Source organism: Suricata suricatta, chromosome 2 (genome assembly GCF_006229205.1).
Source record: "Suricata suricatta isolate VVHF042 chromosome 2, meerkat_22Aug2017_6uvM2_HiC, whole genome shotgun sequence".
NCBI lineage: Eukaryota > Metazoa > Chordata > Mammalia > Carnivora > Herpestidae > Suricata > Suricata suricatta.
In genome coordinates this window covers 158,484,185-158,504,014 of record NC_043701.1, presented here as the reverse complement: position 1 = coordinate 158,504,014, position 19,830 = coordinate 158,484,185, and the positions used below count along the sequence as shown (strand labels likewise).

General features: G+C 42.5%; 1 protein-coding gene across 1 annotated transcript in view; it reads right to left on the bottom strand.

Moving 5' to 3' along the window:
- Nucleotides 1-4,443: 4,443 nt before the first annotated feature.
- Nucleotides 4,444-19,830, bottom strand: part of ABCC2 (ATP binding cassette subfamily C member 2) — a 69,844-nt gene continuing 54,457 nt past the window's right edge. Inside the window, exons 22-33 of the mRNA XM_029920244.1 lie at nucleotides 19,507-19,636; nucleotides 18,575-18,794; nucleotides 18,270-18,424; nucleotides 14,970-15,125; nucleotides 13,362-13,561; nucleotides 11,223-11,349; nucleotides 10,371-10,472; nucleotides 9,832-9,975; nucleotides 8,918-9,076; nucleotides 7,787-7,953; nucleotides 5,602-5,796; nucleotides 4,444-4,986 (exon numbers count right to left, since the gene is read on the bottom strand). Of these exons, the coding sequence (XP_029776104.1) occupies nucleotides 4,857-4,986; nucleotides 5,602-5,796; nucleotides 7,787-7,953; nucleotides 8,918-9,076; nucleotides 9,832-9,975; nucleotides 10,371-10,472; nucleotides 11,223-11,349; nucleotides 13,362-13,561; nucleotides 14,970-15,125; nucleotides 18,270-18,424; nucleotides 18,575-18,794; nucleotides 19,507-19,636 (1,885 nt within the window). The 3' untranslated portion in view covers nucleotides 4,444-4,856. The remainder of the gene's footprint in view (nucleotides 4,987-5,601; nucleotides 5,797-7,786; nucleotides 7,954-8,917; nucleotides 9,077-9,831; nucleotides 9,976-10,370; nucleotides 10,473-11,222; nucleotides 11,350-13,361; nucleotides 13,562-14,969; nucleotides 15,126-18,269; nucleotides 18,425-18,574; nucleotides 18,795-19,506; nucleotides 19,637-19,830) is intronic.

Sequence of the window (19,830 nt, the reverse complement as noted above, 5' to 3'; positions counted from 1 at the left end):
TTTAGGATTGCTATGTGAAAAATGCTGCTGGTATTTTGATAGGGATTATATTAAATCTATAAATATTGCTTTTGGTAGCATGGATGCTTTAACAATATTTCTTCTTCCAATCCATGAGCATGGAATCTTTTTCCATTTGTGTCATCTTCAATTTATTTCATCCATGTTTTATAGTGCACAGCATACAGGTCTTTCACCTTCTTGGTTGAGTTTATTCCTAGGAATTTTATTATGTTTGGTTCAGTTATAAATAGAATTGGTTTAATTTCTTTCTGCTACTTCATTAGTGTGTAGAAATGCAACAAATTTCTGTATCCTTCAACCTTTCTGAATTCACTTATAAGTTCTAGTAGTGTTTTTGTGAAGTCTTTAGGATTTTCTCTATATAGTATCATGTCATCTACAAGTAGTGAAAGTTTTCCTCCTTCCTTACAAATGTGGAAGGAAATATTGTCTGATTGTTGGGGCTAGAATTTCGAGTACTATGTTGAATAAATGTGGGAAGAATGGACATCCTTATCTTCTTCCTGACCTTAAGGGAAAAGCTCTCAGTTTTTCCCCAATGTGTATGATGTTTGTTGTGGGTTTTCCATTTATTTGTTTATTTAATTTTTTTTTTTAAGAGAGAGAACATGAGCAGGGAAAGAGCAGAGGAAGAGGGAGAGAAAATTTTAAGCAGGCTCCATTCCCAGCGTGGAGACCAACACGAGGCTCAGTCTCACAACTGTAACACATGACCCGAGCCAAGATCAGGAGTTGGACCCTCAACTAAACCATTCTGCTGTGGGATTTCCATATATGGCTTTATTATGTTGAGGTATGTTCCCTCTATTTGTTGAAGGTTTTTATCATGAATGGATGTTATATTTTGTCAAATGTTTTTTCTCAATCTATTGAAATGAGCCTATGGTTTTTATCCTTTTGTTGATGTGATGGATCACATTGATTGATGTGTGAATATTGAACCTCACCTGATTGTAGGGAATGATTTTTTTGAATGTATTGTTGGGTTCAGTTTGCTAATATTCTGTTGAGAATTTTTGCATCTACATTCATCAGCGTTTTTGGCCTGCGTTTTTCTTTTTTATCATGTCTTTATGTGATTTTAGTATCAGGGTAATGTTGTCCTCATAGAATGAATTTGGAAGCTTTCCTTCCTCTTGTTTTTTGGAATAGTTTCAGAATAGGTATTAACTGTTCTTTAAATGTTTGGTAGAATTCATTCGTGAAGCCATCTGGTCCTGCGCTTTTGTTTGTTGGGAGTTTTTTGATTATCAGCAATGAAATTGAATGAATAATCAGTTTGTTCATATTTTCTCTTTCCTTATTCAGTTTTGGGAGGTCATATGTTGCTAGGAATTTATCTAGTTCTTCTAGGCTGTTCAGTTTGCTGGCATACAATATTTTTTCATAATATTCTCTTAGAATCCTTTGTATTTCTGTGGTGTTGGTTATTTCTCCTCTTTCATTTCTGATTTTGTTTGAAAAGATTGATAAATCTTTAGTCAGACTCGTCAAAAAAAAAAAAAAGACTCAAAGAACCAGCTCCTGATTTCATTGATCTGTTCTATTGTGTGTTTTTTGTTCTTTTCTATATCATTTATTCCTTCCTTCTCTTGGGGCTTGGGGTTTATTTGTTCTTCTTCTAGTTCCTTTAGGTGTTAGGCTAGGTGGTTTGAGATTTTTCTTCTTAAAAGAGGCTTATATTGCTAGAGACCTCCTTTTTCAAACAGTTTTTGCTGTATCCCAAAGATCTTGGGCCATGGTTTTATTTTCATTTATCTCCATGTCGTTTTTTAATTTCCTCTTTGGTTTCTGGTTGGCCCATTCATTGTTTAGTATCCTGTTATTTAGCTTCCATGTATTTGTGCTTCTTCCAGATTTTTTCTTGTGGTTGATTTCTAGTTTCATAGTGTTGTAGTCAGAAAAGATGCCTGGTATGACTTTGATCTTTTTGAATTTGTTGAGACTTGTTTTGTGGCCTTATATGTGACCCTATTCTGGAGAATGTTCCATGTGCACTTGAGAAGAATGTGTGTTCTGTTTTAGGATGGAATGCTCTGGATATATCTGTTAAGTACATCTGGTCCGGTTTCCTTGTTATTTTCTGTTGAGTGATCTGTCCATTGATTTTAGTTGGTTGTTAAAAGTAATTATAGTACAATAATAGTAGGGGACTTTATTATTTACTGCTTTATGTATTTGTTTGCTCCCATGGCCATGTTGGATGCATAAATATTTTTAATTGTTATATCTTCTTGTTGCAATGTCCCCTTTATGGTTATCTTAAAATCTATTTTGTCTGATGTAAGTATTGCTACCTCAGCTTTCTTTTCACATCTGTTTGCATGATAAATCCTTCCTTTTTTTTGAGAGAGAAGGTGGGTGGGGGCAGAGAGAGACACAGGCTCTGAACTGACAGTATAGAGCCTGACATGGGGCTCAAACTCACGAACTGCAAGATCATGCCTAGAGCTGAAGTTGGACGCCCAACCAACCGAGCTCCCAGATGCCCCAACATAAAGCCTTTTAAAAAACAGGTTTTGTCTCCACACTTATAGCTAAATAAATGCTCCACTCACTGTTGTCAATGTTTATACAATAGCGTTTACTTAAAAATTAGCAAAGTCACAATCAGTGTGCATTTGTGATTGAATGCGTTCTTGTCCTATGACCTAAATGGAACAAATTTCTTCAGGGAGTATTTCGAAAGGCACTTGTACAAAACTAGCCTGCAAAAACTTGAGGTTTGATTGGTACGTTTATTCTGTTTGTGCCAATGTGTCATATGGAGTTACTTTTCTTTCCCTACTGCTGAATTGTTAGCACACATCTTTCCCATTGTGTTTTTTTAAATCTAGATAAAGATTTTGAACATTGGGGAAAAAATGTGTGTTCACTTGCTCTAGTCTAGTGCCTGGAGATACAAAAAAAAAAAAATAGTTCCAGTTTTCAAGAGGCTCACAGCATCAGGAGACTGAAACAGAAAATAATGTGACAAAGTGATAAAACACAGTGATAATAAATCAGCTGGAGAGTATTTTTAGTTGTAAACAACAGTCCCCAACTCTGGTAAACCTAAGCAGAAAGGGAGTTTTCACGTCAGCAGAGAGCTCACGGACTCTCCAGGAGAGGAAGAAAGCCAGAGTGGAGTCTTTGAAGCCAGGAATGATGCTCAACCTCACTGGACCCCGGTGCTGGGACCCTCGACTGCCACCTCTGGAGAATAGCTGTGCCTCTGCCGGGACAGACTTCTAACCAGAGGAGGTGCCCTCCCAGAGCTGAAACCCCAACTTCTGGGAGGTGAGCTGCCAGTGGCTCCGAGGACACGGGTTCCAGGAGTACTGGACAAAGTGCAGTCAGTGCTGCCGCTGCAGCCACCATTGCTCGGGGCACTGCTGATGGGGACAAACAGGAAATAACCTTGTAGCTACTGTTCTCTTCCTACAGGCACTTCCAGGCTCTGAGCATCTCACTCAACAGCTAAAATGAAGAGATTTTATATCATTTCATCACTAAATGGAAGTAAAGGGTATACTGACCCCCCAAGTAATGTGACAAAAAAAAAAATCCAGAAAATAAGGGTCAGAGCTTGGGGTGACTTCTGAAGACTTTGACCGTTTTTGGTAATACAAGATGCCATAGTTCATAAAAGGAACTCTGATAAACCTGGACCCAACAGTGTACAAGTAAAGGAGGAATAAATCCCACCACACAGGAGGAGTCACCAAGGCAACGTGTCGGTTCCCAACCTGACACTAGGTCAAGGGCGGACTTTCCCTTCAGACTTTGTAAACCACGCCTTGGTCCTTGTGCAGGATTGCGGTCTGAAGTCCCACAAACTGTATGGTTTGAAGCGCCTAGTGGAGAATTTAATTCACATTGATCCTGGGGAATGCCCCCAAGTGACAGGCAGAAGCTTTCCCAGTTCTGTTCAGGAGAGGTAAGATTCCACTCAACCCTTAAAGAATGTCCACCAATAAAATGAGCACCCTACAGTAAAAGTTCACAAGGCATACAATGAAATGAAACATCATTAATAAGAACAAACAAACCTCATATTGAAACCTTACTAGTACCCAAGGAGATACCAATAATTCATACTCAGATTGACAAAAAGTTTTAAATTGACATTACCTAGTGTATGCATAGCCCCCATACCTACATTGTATCCTAAAGAAACTCATAGGAACATTCTGGTATATTACTCCTAAAAGTATTGTTCATAATAAGGGGGTAGGGAACTCTAGGAATAACCCTACTGACCAGCATTGAAGTGGATACGCTGTTGGGGCACCTGGGTGGCTCAGTCAGTTCAGCATCCAACTTCGGCTCAGGTCATGATCTCACAGTTTGTGAATTCGAGCCCTGCATCGGGCTCTGTGCTGACAGCTTGGAACCTGCTTCAGATTCTGTGTCTCCCTCTCAAAAATAAATGAAACATTAAAAAAAATGTTTAATGGATACACGGTGTCATTCACACACTGCCATACTACAGAGCAGCAAGAAAGAACCAGCCTCACTATGTGCATCAACATGCATGAATCTCAAAAATAAAACTGAACAAAAGTGAAAGAATACATCAAGTATGAGTGAGACCATTTATATAAATTAAGAAGTATACCTTGTTTAAGGATACATACCAACTAGTAAAACTAAAATGAAAAGAGGATATTATTATCACAAAATTCAGGATAGTAGTTCTCTCTGGGAAAGGAGAGATATTCAAAGTGGGTTCACAAAATGGGGGTCTGCCGGAGCTTTTCTTTAAAAGATACATTTCACATACTTCTGTGGGATAGCTTTCATAAAAAATATGGAATAATCCATCCTCCTCCAGTCCATGGCACCTACTGTCAGAATGATGTGCTGTTCAGATTTTCAATGCCAGCTTCTTTGGCCATCAAATAAAACGGGCCACAGTTTTGCAGCAGTTCGTCAGGGGTGCCAAACTCTACAATCTTCCCATCGTCTAGGACCATTATCCTGAAACAATGGAGACAGAAAGGTCTTAGCAGCATCTCAAATCTTGGCATTTATAAGAACAACCAGTACTAAGTCTTGGTATATTCATTCATAAAGGGCGACAAAGCAGTGAGAATGAGCGAGCCCTGGCTGTCTGCGTTACCCTGGGTGGATTCCAGAGATAATGCTGAAGAATCAAGTGGAAGAATATATACAGGATAAATCCATTTACATAAGTTTTTTGAAGTTCTACATTGTTGGAGGGAGACTAATCTGTTTGGAAAGAATAAAAATGGGGGTCATGTCCATAATGTAAGATGTCAGAGTGGGAAGAAGCAGAAAACTTCTAGTTGTTGTATGGAGGCCGCTGCTGAGACACAGCTGAGTTGAGAAAATCTGTGGTTAAGGTCTGCCTCTCAGGGCTTAGGCCTCCACCTCCCACACTCGGTTAATTAACTATTGCCCATTATACCCTCAAGATCATTCCCTTAACCCTGTTGGCTTTCATTAGCTTGCTGTAGATATTTTGGACCCATTACTTGAACTCTCTCTCGGAATCTTTGGCTGAAAGATATCTTATGGCTAATGCGTTTACTGTTTTTCAAGGGTCTGTCCAGCTCTGTCACCCACACTCACCTGTCACTGTCCATGATGGTGTGGAGCCTGTGAGCAATGGTGATAGTCGTGCAGTGGGAGAACTCCTTTTGGATGGTCATCTGGATGAGGTGATCAGTCTCTATATCCACGGCAGCTGTGGCCTCATCCATGATCAGAATCTTGGATTTCCGAAGCAGGGCCCTGGCCAGGCACAACAGCTGCCTCTGCCCTATGCTGTGGCCAATGGAACAAACCAGGCATTAGCCCCTCAGGACCAAGGTGTAACGTGGAACAGGTGTGTGTGCACATGCATGTGCACTTTTCGTGTTCCAGATCAGGCTTTCAGAACCCTGAATTCCTCCAGAATGAACACCTAACAGAAGAGGCAAAGACCACGTTTTCCAAACTTTCTCCATTAGAAGACCTACCACAGGTACTTAATTTTTAAATTCTTGTTTCTGGGTCCCCATCTTCTCAAGCAGAATAGGGAGGAGCCTAGAAACCTGTATTTTTTTTTAATGTTTTATTTATTTTTGATACAGAGAGAGACAGAGCATGAGAGTGGGAGGCACAGAGAGAGAAGGAGACACAGAACCAGAACCAGGCTCCAGGCTCTGAGCCAGCGGTTAGCACAGAGCCTGATGCGGGGCTCGAACCCACAAAGGTGAGATCTGACCTGAGCCGAAGTCGGAGGCTTAGCCGACTGAGCCACCCCGAAACCTGTATTTTTAATAAGCGCCCTGTTTAAGGAGTTTGGAAAGGCCTAGCCCAAGAGCAGCTCTGTGCATCACTACAGTGATAGCCCGGCACCTCCACAGCGATTCCAGAATAAGACAGGATGCCACCGAGTTCACTGTAGCAATATTTGACCTGACACCATGAATATAGGGTGACCCTGCATCGGAAAGCCCCAGTGGCTTTTCTTAGTGGCCTTAGCAAACCCATTCATTATTTTAATGTGTAATTCTAGTCTCAAGGCTAATTATTTGTTCAAGGCCTTCTGCCTTGATTAGAGACATAGCTCTCTAATGAATGTGATGTCTTGGTGTGAGATGCAATGTATGTGGAATTCGAATATGCTAGTAAAATGCAAATCACTTTAATTTGCTAAAAGCCAGTAATGAAGGCTGGACCTCTTACTTACATAAAGAAGCTTTGGGAAATGATGTGGAGGAAATACTCGAGAATTCACTAATTGCTGTTTCCTGCTGTGGCCATTAGGGAACATATTAAACAGAGGGCGGCTAAAGTTCGGTGATTCTCTTTAAGAGAATTTCTGCAGGAAATGAGAAGTCACCCAAGATGAACTTCCCATTTTTTTCTGTAATGTAAGAACAGAGACACTGCAAAACTGTACTTAAGTTGTACCAAACTCCTGCCTGGCTCAGTTGGGCTTCACTGTAATAGGCTGTTACTGAGGCGCCAGTCTGGTGTTCAGCTGCTGTCTCTCCCATCACTCACCGGAAAAACGGAAGTTTCAACCCAGGTCTGAAATCAAGGACCTGGCGATGCTGGGTAGGTATCTCCCAGCAAGGAGAGAGGAAGATGGTAGGATTCTTTGTTCTCACAAACCAGAAGTGTCAAGGCCCGTGTCACATCTTGCCAGAGGGACCTGCATGGTGCCTCATGTCTACGTACACTGTATGACATTACCTTGTATACAATCAATGCATATTTGTGGACTGAAGGGTCTTTTCCACAGGCCTGACAACCTACTTAAGTCCTGCTAGTTCCTAGATCTGTTGCTGATGATTAACAAACATGATGGCATTCTGTACCAAAGCTTACAGTATTCCCTGGGGCTATACACTAAAGTCACCTGGGCCCCTGACTCAACTGGTCTGGGGTGCAGCCTGGGCATTGGGATTTTAAAAAAGGTTCCCAAGTGATTCTAGCATGTAGCCTAGTTAGGAATCAATACTCTTAGGCTCTGCGTCTCAAGCTGTAATGTACACACAGATTCCTTGAAATCTTGCTAAAATGTGGATTCTGATTAGTAAGTAGGGCTAGAGTCAGAATGTGCATTTGTAACAAGTTTCCAAGGGAAGCCAGAGCTGCTGGTCCTCCCTTTGGTTCTGGGCTTCATCTGCTAATGGTCCACGCCTGCCTGCCATTCCAAAGGCAATCCTGTGATACCACGGATTACTTAGCCCAAGGAACAAAGGAGCAGGTCCCCTTCACGTCCTCCCAGTGCCTGTGGGGGGAATGGGTTATGAAACATTACCTAAGGTTGTCACCAGCCTCTGTCACCTGGTGGGACAATCCAAGTTCCAGGCCAGCCACAAAGGATTTGAGGTGAGCCAGCTCCAGGGCCATCCAGATCTCCTCATCTGAGTAGTTGTTAAAAGGGTCTAGATTCATCCTCAGGCTTCCAGAGAACAGGATGGGATCCTGCAAGTCAAGGGATGAGGGGGGCTATTGAAGGCAATGACAAAAAAAAAAAAAAAAAAAAAAAAAAAAGGGATCTAGCAGTTTTTTGGGTTTTATGGCCAGGAGAAAGCAACTAGGAGTGGCCTGAGGCGCAAGGCTGGTTAGTGGTCAAGCTTTTGCAAAGTTTCCTCACTGAAGACTAGGGGAGTGGGGGGCGCCAGAGGCTTAAGAGGAGTTTTTAGTTTTGTTTTTCATTTTAAGATTCATTTATGGATTTCCAGGAGAACTCCTGGTATGGAGGTGGCGGGGTCAGGGGTGGTCAGAGGAAGGGACAGCACAGAAGAATTTACTAAGCTGGAGAAAAGATTCAAACTGAGCGAACACCAGACAAACCAAACCCACCCTTGGGAACTTGGCTAGAAGAGCAGAGGAGGAATGGTTCTAATAAGGACTCCCTTGGAGGCGTCTCGGCTGGTGGGGGGAGGGGGGCGATACCTGGGTCTTTATTTGGCAGGGTCCAGAGAGGAAGCCAAAAAAGTACATCAGAAAAAAGAAAAAAAAAAAGGCTAAGTGTTCCACTTGCTGGCAAAAACCTGCAGCAAATTCCCTCCCCAGTCTTTTAACCATGTCAAATGGGGAGTATAAAGCTTAATGGTTTCAAGCTTCAGCAGCAAAACTGTTAATGTTGATTGCAAAGGCCCTGCGAACCTAGGATGAGCTATAGAAATGCTAAATAATCATCTGCTCAATTTGACTGTTGTGTTGCTGCCACCTAGTGGTTAGGTGCTGGCAGTCACATAAGCATATTAACCACAAAATGCAAAAGTTATTTTTATCAGTTCTGGAGAGCATGTGTCACAGGGTATCCTGGGCAGAATGCAGAAATGAAACTTCTAACTGAATATATATCAAGAATAAGATGCATATGTTTCCTGCAGAAAAAGCTGTCCCCTGATGCATGTACAGAGTAAGTTCTAGAGCTCACCTGGGGGATGATGGTCAGTTTCTCTCGGAGGTCGTGGAGCCCAATGGAAGCAATATCTACCCCGTCAATGATGATCTGACCGCCTGCAGCCTCTAGGATTCTGAAGAGGCCATTTGTCAAGGATGACTTCCCAGCGCCTGTCCTGCCGACCACACCAATCTGTAAAGACAGTTCCTTTGTACATCAGTTTGCTGCGTACTCCTTTGGGGAAAAAATATTTTAGCCTGGGACATTCTGGGCAGTGATTGGCTACTTCATCTCTAAGATGTTAACTGATTTTGATTTTTAGTGGTGAAAAAAGGCTCAGATGTCAGAAAAAGATGCCTTCTCATTCTCCCTGCTAAACTGTTGTGCTCAGAACTATAGCGACTATTGGAAATGTACACATCGACAGCTGTTGTTGTAATTATGACTAGACAGTGTAAGGTTTTAAAAAAATCTTTGTTTACAAGTGAGGAAAAGGGAAGGGTCAGGCCTAACATCAGTTGAGAATCTCATTGGCTGGACCTCAGCATTCTTACCTAGAATTTTTTTTTCTTTTACATTTTTGCATCAGACCCCAAGTCCTCAGAGAGAAGGCGCAGGACTTTTCAGACCAGAGAACTAAGTCATTATCTCTGCAGAGACCACCTCCACACTGCTGTTCTCACCAGTTCCTTCCCCAGGCGGGGTGGGTGCAGCAGAAAACTCTTACAGCCCCAGTAAGTCTGTTTGATCCCTTGTTGACATCATGCCCTGGGGGGCGGGGAGGGGGGGAGTGGTACTGTGTCCTTATACCCCCTCGGGCAGAAGTGCCTTGTCCCTATCCCTCCACCCCAGTGATGAAAGCAGAGTCCGGCTGCTCTCCCCCTCTGTGTCCAACTGTGTTCTGATCACAAGGATGCACACTCAGGCCTTTCTTCAGCTCCACCTACCTTCTCCATACCCCTAATGTCACAAGTGATCCCTTTCAGTATGAGATCCAGTTCAGGCCGGTACCGTACTTCGTAGTTGTTAAACTGGATCTCTCCTTTGCTGGGCCAACCTGGGGGAGGTCTCTTATCAGTCACCCAGGGTGCCTGGCAAAGAGAAGAAGGGAAGTGCTTTACCTGGTGGCAGTTCACTGAATAGTACCCATAGGACTCCTGGCACAGAGCAGAAAGGTATCCCAGCCACCTGTGGGCATCTGCATTGACTGGACTGCAACTCCCAGAAGCTTCCAATTAAAGAACCCCATCCCTCAAGGTTGCTCTGTGGAGCTACAGAATGAGGACACCATTTAACTTGGTGCATTCCAAGACCTGACACTTCTCCCTCCACCCCAAACCATTTCCTATTCTGTTTCAAGAAATTGGGTTGAATTTTAGGAGAAACTTTATGACTCCATGTGAACTCTCTGGACAGGGTAAAGATACTCTTGAAGGAAACTTTTTTTTTTTTGGCTTGTCCCTAGGTTCTTCTAATCTCTCCTTACCTCATTTTCCACTTTGATGTATTCATTTATTCGTTCAACAGCCACAATGTTGGTCTCTATTTCTGACGTCATCCTCACTAGCCAGTTCAGGGTTTGTGTAATCTACAGAAAATCATCCCAGGCTCAGAAACGAACTCAGTTAGTCAAACCATAAGGTCAGTCCAGCAACTCTGATGAGCAACAGAGCCCTTTTGGGTGCTCTGCCATGATCGCCGTGGGCCGTACTAATTCCTAATGAACAGCACCACACAGAGCCAGCTGGTAGCTGTGTAAACCTCCCACCTGTTAGTTACAAAAGATACCATGAAGGATGGCCAGATGACTTGTCAAATGTATCATTTCGTGAATATTTATCACGGTGCCAGACATAGTCTTGGGCACTAGGAAATAATGTCTAACATGTATGGGGATGCACATCTTTTGATTGAACTCTGTGTTCTCTTTATTAGAATTAACTATTCTATGACTTAAGAAAAACATAGGAAAAGATAGTCAAAAGGCTTTCTGGCTACTACTACCTTATGGAAAAGAAACTCATTCTCTTTTGACTAGAATCCAACAAAGAGATGGGGAACTATTAGATTGCTTCATATTAAACTGCTTTTCCTAACTTTCAAGGACAACAAAGTTTTTGTCTTTTTCCAGATGACACTGGTACCTGCTTAGAAAGGGTCAGGGGCATGTCTATAGGCTACACAATTAGTAAGAGAGTGAGCCAGGGGTTGAATCTCAGTCTTCCCTACACCCTTCTGGATCTAGAAAGAAATCAAGAGCACAAACTCCATGGTAGACTCTAGACTCAATTTAAGAATAAGAGCATTAATTTAGCCAAACTCTCAACTTAAGACTCACATTAAGTGCGTTGGACAGAACAAAGCCAACAGTATCTCCACTTAGTGTAGCTCTATAAATAACTATCATCAGGGATGCAAAGAAGACAACCAGGTTCCCAACCAGCTCCAGACGGATTGCAAGCCACCTGTAGACCAACAGAACCAGAGAGAAAGGTGTTACTGACCTTCACCTTCCTGCCCTAATCAGGAACCTAGGTGTTCATGGAACATTCTCAGACGGATTTAGTTGGTAGGGCTGTGTTCTCATGTGATGCCTCAATTTGACTATACCATGTGTTCCTAAAATCTTTTAAATTAGATTTTAAAAAATAAATTGCATCTTATATTTTTTAAATTTAAAAAAAATGTTTATTTATTTTTGAGAGACAGAGACAGCATGAGCAGGGGAGGGTCAGAGAGAGAGGGAGATACAGAATCTGAAGCAGGCTCCAGGCTCTCCCAATGTGAGGCTCGAACCCATGAACAGTGAGATCATGACCTGAGCTGAAGCCGGACACTTAACCGACTAAGTCACCTAGGCGCCCCAATAAATTGCATTTTAAAGGTACTAGAGGAGTTTGCTACCCTAAGGGAATCCTGTGATTCCCATACTTGCCAAATTGTAAGTACCATCTGAGGTAATAGTTAAAAGTACACAAATTCATGCTAAAAGAAATTCCTGGACTCTAACCACCAAGAGATTCAGTTTCAAAGAGCCTAGGGCAGACTTCAGGAATCCATATCGTATTTTTAAGTAAACTCTACCCCCAACGTGGGGCTCAAAATCATGACACCAAGATCAAGAGTCATGCTCCACTGACTGAGCCCACCAGGCGCTCCAGGAATCCATATTATTTTTCTTTTTGTTTGTTTAGAGAAAGAGATGGAAAGAGAATTTTTTTTTTAATGTTTGAGAGAGAGTGTGTGTGTGTGTACATTGGGGAATGGCAGAGAGAGGGACAGAATCCCAAGCAGGCTCTGCTCTCTTAGAGCAGACCCTGAGCCACGAACCATGAAATCATGACCTGAGTCGAAATCAAGAGTCAGATGCTCAACTGACTGAGCCACCCAGGAGCCCCAGGAATTTATATTTGTAATAAATGTTCTAAGTGATTTATTTTGATTAGGCAGGGCCATAGAGAATCCGTCTGTAAGGTAAGAAAGTAAGCAGTGCACAAAGGTTCCATGTACCCTGATTTCATGATTTTAAAAAAGTAAAGAAGCTGGAGGTGGAGGTGCAAGTGGATCACAAAGTGATGTGTTGGAACTTCATACCGAACTGAGTAATAGATAGACACCAGTCATAAAATTTGACTTTCCCAAATAAAATGAATTCACGCTAGCACAAATAACTCTAGCATGTGTACAAACAAATATGATACATATTTTACACTGGGGGTCTAAATAGGATTGACTTATATGCCAGTGTCCTCCTTGGAAAGTATCTAAGAGATAAAGTCTCTTCACAGAGTCCTGACCTCTCCATGTTTCAGACAATACTGAGCACCATTAGCCTGCCCTTAATGGTTCAAGACAATGTGGAGGCCACTCAAGAATGGTCACTTCCTGACAAAGGCCTCCAAGGACATATCCCTTCTTGCCAGGGTCTAATGATGCTGCAGAAATGAAGGATGCTCGCCCTACTCAGGGATTTACCTCCTAGGATATGAGCTTCCCAGTTCTGTCATCACAGGTTTTACCTAAACATTCCATAGTCTCCTCCCTCCAATCTTGGCTTCTCTCGCCACCCTGCAAGCGTGTACTGCCTATGGAGAATCTCACATCCACTCTCAGGGAAGCCAACGATGCATATCCAGTTCACCCAGCACTGCTCTAGGTGCTGGAATACCAAATGCTCATAGATGTCACTGGACGTCCACTATAGCCCTATGATCTAGGTTGTGTTCTAACTGCTATAAAAACAAACCAAAAATGAGATTTTCCTTAGAAAGGTCAAGGCATTTTACCCAACTTGGCAAATAGAGGAGGCACAAGGACCCAGTCTCTGACTCCAAACCTCATATTCTTTTCTACTTCTGCAACAGGCATGTTTGGCCACAGTGAAACATCACTGGCGACACCTGCCCTCCCGTAGCTAAGGTCAAACATACAGAATTCAAAAGCATATATTTGGGTAAATACTCAGGGGCAGCCTCACCTGTTGGAGGTAATCCAGGAGTAGACACATTTCTGGTTGGTATCAATCCCCTCCTCATTATGTTTTAGGAATCGCTGCTGATGCTCAAAGGCACGGATGATAGACAAACCTGACACAGTCTCACTGAAGTGAGAGTAGATTGGGGACCTGGTGACAGAGTCCAGACGTTTCAGCTGGCGGGAAGTAGCCACATAAAACATCTGGACCCCAAAAGTAAAGAGTCAGTCACAATCACATTGCATATGCAATACCTCTTTTTCTGTGGCCATGACTCAGCATTCTTCACCTTGATGGCCACAGCCCATATCTGAACAGGACAGAAGACTCTAGGCTCACATTTGGTTAGGGGAATGATGAGAGAAGCCCAGAAGAAAGATGTTTCTGGGGGAACAGAGGAGGATGAAAGTGAGGAGACTATACCACTTCAGAAATTTAGTAAGCCTGACGCATATTCTCCCAAAGAATCTGCATATATTGTCCAAACGACAGTTTTTGTAGTAGCTGCAAAAACTATCTCCAAAGGGATTTTGTAAATTACAGCTGGGATCCAAGGAGGTGTGGAAATGGAGATGGGCAGGAAACAGGATTAGATAAAAATTGAACAGTCAGGTAAGTGACCAAACTGCTTCAATGGTGTATGAAGGTCGTTTTGGAAATATGTGGAATGTTGAGGGTCTAAAAACTAGAACTATAGGTGCAGACAGACCTTGAGACACAGGCTGAAGGAGGAGATTTAGTGGAAGGCAGTTCTGTGGTGCTACTAGAATCTGAGGATTTGCTGAGACGAGGAAAGAGCTGGGCATTTGAGAGTCTGAATTCAAAACATGATACCGAAAAGTTTCCTCAAATACCCTTCTTCTTACTCTGGGCTTATCATTAATGGCTGAGAGGCTGTTTTTGAGATAACAATGTACCTGAGGAACTTAACGCCAGATACTAGGGGTTGTCACCTTATCATGAGCCACAAGGCTGCACCTGACCGCAGATTTTTCAGAATGGTTTTCCCAAGGTGAACAGTTCATTCCAAAGAATTCTCTCCATAGCTTGCTTCCCCTCATCAGTTTTTAATAGAGGCATGGAGTCCCTTCCACTTTCTCCACTTGACTTTCCAGCTATCTGTTGCCTCAAGAACATATTGGCATTGAGTCTAAGTCATCCATAGATACCCATGTGAAACTAGAATTGCCCTGAATAGAGATCTAGCTTATCTCCCAGCAGATAAGCCTAAGCCAATCAAGGGAGCAGCCATAGCACAACTCTTCTAGAAGCAACCAATGACCTATCCATTATGGGGAATTCCAGACTCTCCAGAGCCAACCTCAAAGTAGTCTTAGGTCCAAACATATCTGCCCCACATAAGTTTTTAGTGAGGGTTAGGGGAGCGCAGCAGCTAAGGTGAGATCTGCTGTGAACCACACGCCAGTTGGTGCTGACACTTCATCTCCAAACAGTGGCCTGTGGGCTCCTCAGTATGTCAATATGGGACAGATGACAAAGATGCTAGAGAGGACTGAATGACTAGCACTAAACAAAAGAGAAGATTCTCAGGAGGGAGCCTGGGCTTTTGTAAGTAGAGAGGAAAGGACACCTAGGTCTTTCTGAACCTACCTGCACAGAAGTATAAATGATGCCAAGGGGAATGATGACAATGACAAAGATGGGAGTGGCGGTGCAGATCATGACAAGGGTGCTGATGATTCCCAGGAAGCACAGCATCCAGCTTCGCAGGGACACGGGGAGGGTGTCATCCACCGTGGAGATATCCTAGGAACACATAATTAGAAGAATGCAATGTGAATGGATTACTAGGCCATCTTCCATCTTCCTGATTCCAGCAGGGGATTTGTTGGATTCTGGCTTCCCAGTGATTCCTTTAATTATTTCATTTGCAATACACTGTTCATTTGCAATACACTGTTCTCATCCCAATAACCAATCTTACTTCTATAATTTCTTCATCATTCTAAATCCCTCCAAACAGATATGGCAGTCACCCTTTGTTTTTTTCAACAGACTTGGTAAAAGTTTTCACTCTTAGTGAAATTCTCATTTGACAAATTTATTAAACCATTCATAATCATTGTAAGCTAAAAGAGCCTTACAGGTAAGTCTTCCTATAACTGAGCCAATTCAATTAATCTGACTTTACATCATCCTAATTCCATTCAGTATCTAGAATAGAACCTGGCACATGACAAGCATTCCATCTGTTTGAAGCCTCCAGTCAACAAGCCTGGTCACCCATCCTTGACTGCAGAATCCTCATCTACCTGGGAGGCTGTTTTCTCTGCTAAGCATAGAGCTTCATGGGGAGATGGAGACGGAGGTCTAATGTGACCCTCGCCTGGCCAGTGCTCTAACCAAGTAACCCAGAGGTGACAAATGGGTCTTATTGCTATATTGCCTTCATGTCATGTTGAATAAATGAACAGATGGATAAATGGATGGATGGATAATGGGTTAGTATACACAGGAAGTCTGACTTATACTTTGGGCTTCCTTTACCTATATTTCTTAGATTATATGGATTTTAGAATTAGGAATATGTGGGTATCAATGTGAGTTCAAATTATCTCTGGAGTGTCCCAAACTGGGTAAGGGAAACAGTTTCCCAGGAGTCCTGAATGACTGAGTCTAATTTACCTTCTCAAAGTCCTATCAGAATACAAATAACTACCTGTCCAGGATTGGTAGAAAAAAAAGAAATCCTTACCAGCTATTGGTTCTATGTAGATTACTTTTGTCCTTTACTGGCATAGATTCTCCATCTTTCCTTCTCCCATACCCTCCCTTCACCTCTTCTTAACGGCTCAGCCATCTATTCCAGAGGACTCTAAATCAAATTCTCCTTGAAATTCTCTTTTAAAGGTGGGAGCCACCTTCCCCCACAAAACTCACCATATAGTCAATGACAGTTTCCTTTTCATGCAAAAGCAGTTAGCAAAGTATGACAGTTGCCTAACTAACTGTAAGATCTCAAGATCTCTGCATTATTTTTCATTAATTATATATAATTATATATAATTAACCTGGCACATAACAAGCATTCCATGTTTTATATGTATATACATATATTCCATGTAAATATATATATATTTTACAACATCAGAAAAAAAGTGTGCAATCTTTGAAAATTCCTGTGAGAAATCTCCCCATCTAAAATTGCATGCCCAGGGTGTCTGAGGGGCTCAGTCAGTTAAGCATCCAACTTTGGCTCAGGTCATGATCTTGCAGTTCATCAGTTTGAGCCCCACATTGGGCTCTGTGCTGACAGCTCAGAGCCTGGAGCCTGCTTCAGGTTTTATCTCTCCCTGTCTCTCTGCCCCTTCCCTGCTCATGCTCTCTCTCTCTCTCAAAAATAAATGTTAAAAATTGTTTTTAAATAAAATTGCATGCTCTTTGTGGCACCTGGCTGGTTCAGTCAGTAGTGCATGGGACTCATGCTCAGGGTTGTGAGTTCAAGCCCTCCCTTGGGCATGGATCCTATTTTAAAATAAAAGAAAATAGGAGTACCTGGGCAGCTCAGTTGGCTAAGTGTCCAACTTCAGCTTGGGTCATGATCTCATGGCTCATGGGTTCTAGCCCCATATCAGGCTTTGTGCCGACAGCTCAGAGCCTGGACCCTACTTTGGATTCTGTGTCTCCCTCTCTCTTCCCCTCCCCTGCTCACACCCTGTCTCTGTCTCTCCTCAAAAATAAACAAACATTAAAAATAAAATAACTAAAAAGCTAACATAACTAACCTAACTTAACCTAACAAAATAGTATGTTTTTGGGCTCTATTAAAGAGCAGAAAACCCACTAAAGTTGTCTCCAATAACACCATGCTCACCGTATTTGTCCCAGAGGAAAGTGATAAATGGAAACCAATCAACTTGCCCACTTTTAAAGCAGCCACGATGTCCCCAGAACCTAGCTGTGGGCTGGCCTTTGTATCTGTTCCAAGGCCAAAAAGATAAGAGTCCAAATCTGCTCAGACATTTAGAAAAATGCGCTCCCTTTCCTACAAACAAGAAGACTAAAAGTGTGCTGATGACAGTTGACTATTACTCAGAATTACTTAGTTTCAGCCTCTGTTTCTAAAATTTCCATCTCAAATGCATTAAGAATCAGGAGTTGGGTTTGGCCCTTGGAAGATCGCCATCTATGATCTTATCATTTATTAAGCATTCCAGGACCTTGTACTGTCCTTGGCTCATATCAAGTGCTCGATAAGTGCGTTGAATAAATGAATGCTAAGGGTTCCAGGATCTGCAGTACATGGAAATAACGTTTTAGAACTTTATTTAAATTATAGGTGGCTCTTTTCCAGACTTTATTTACTTATCTTAAAGTATCAAAGATAGAACAGGAACGGAACAGAGACCAAGCAAAGGGTTATTCTGCTTTCTCTCTTATTCAGCATCGTGGCCAGAGATTGTGCTTTCTCGTGTGTTTTTCCCTCTGCAGGATAGCCCTCATTTTACTTCTACTGCCACCCTCCCTCCTCCTACCATTTCCTCGTGGCTAAGTTCCTTTTATGACTTAAGTCTCACGTTTTCTGACATTTCCTGCTTTGTCACCCAGGCTGAGCTAGTACCTCTTTGTTCTGTCACTATTTTGTACTCCCAGAATACCACTATATACACATGTTGTCATTGGTTTTATTGTATCCTGTCATACGCCTTTATTTCCTTGGCTGTCTCCCTCACTCGTGAGCTCTTAAAGGGCCAGAGCCTTTCATCTCTGTATCTCCAAGATCCTTGGGACCTCACACAAGGTACGCAAATAAATATCTGCATGCTAAGTGGACAAAAGAACTATAACTGCATAGTGTTGCCTAGGGAGACAGGAGAATTCTTTCACTGTTAGCAGTGGAAAGATCCTCAGCATAAAAACACAACATCATACAGCCCTTTATATACTTACACCAGCAAACCTGTTCACAATCCGGCCTGTGGGTGTTGTGTCAAAAAAACGCATGGGTGCTTGAAGGATATTGTTTAGCAGTTGCCTGTGAAGGATGTTTGATGCGCGAGTGGAAGCATAGGTGCTGCAGAGATTTGCCAGGAGCACAGACACACCTAAAAGTGGAGCCAGTTTAGTCAGGATTGTGCACAGGGACCCCTGAAGACTTGTACCAAGGACATGATGGCAATTTTTTCTGAGTCAAGACAAAGTACATAGACCAGGCAGATTCTGTAAGAGATGGCTGTCATAGCCATGACACGTACCTTGTACAATTCCCAGAGCTCCATAGACGCCAAGTCTCAGGTCCCTCTGAGAGGCTGGATAGTTAGTGCCATTATAGGTTTTAGAGTCATTGGTCCAAGCGCTGAGCCAGAGGTTGGATCCAATATAAGCCACAGAATTGGTCACGTAGGCACTGATGTTGAAGAATACCAAACACCATCCCATGGCTTGTAGGTATTTCAGGTAGATGGCCAATTTCACCTGAAAAGCAGCCGCCCTCAGTATTAGAAATCCTATTGACTTTTGGGGAGTAGTCAGCTACCTAGAATACCAATCACAAGGGGGAGTGGAGTCCCCTTGAAAAGTGGATGGCAGGTAGCAAAATTTGGTAATCTGTGGTCACGATTTCTGCATTGGACCAGGATAATAATTGATGCTAAACTATGGTGGGGGGTAAACATCACACTATTAATGATCTTCTAGATACAATGAAGAGACAAAGATGTCATCCCACTGTTTGATAACAACACAGACACAACAGAGTGGGTTGGAAGATACACTGCAGACCTTGGAACTTGTTTTTAGTATTCTGCAGTTAAATTAAGACCTTAAATTCAAGACCTTGTTTTTAAGTTTTATTAATTTGATTTGTGTGCTCTCAGGCAGACGTGCTAGGATTCTCTGGCTCCAGGAATTGCATCTTAAAGCAGTTTTGTTGTGCCCCTGCACATATCAGAGCGGAATTACTCTTGCAGTGTGGTAGGAAGATATTCACAGGAAACCTGTCCTTCATGGAAATAGGATTTGACAGAAACCCCAAAGCCTCTACTAACATTTCCATGATGAATTTTAAGATTTGCAAAGCACATGAGGCACATCCCCCGGTAGATAGGTATTCAAGTCACCAAACTTTAAAATGTTCAGATCCTAAGCCTTAGATCCCCTCAAATGGTACTTTTTCTTGTGGGTTCACCTTTCCAGTTTGTATGGATTCCTTCTTAATTAGTTTTTGTCCTTTTACTAGTTCTTCCTCCAGGGTATTCACATCCCGAGTTTTCAAAGAGTTTTTTAGGGATTTCCGGTGCCTGCTACTGGACCTAGAACTGAAAGAGAGAGGAGGAACGCATTCTTGAGGATTGAGGACTCAGATGCATCCCGAGGGTCTTCCTGCAAGCAGAGGTCACAGTCACATCAAAGTGCATTTCAGAATAGATGGCTGTGGGGAACCACCCCACCCCACCCTTCCTCTCCACAGAAAGAAACAAAGGAAGCGCTGGGAGTGTTCCTGGTGCCTACT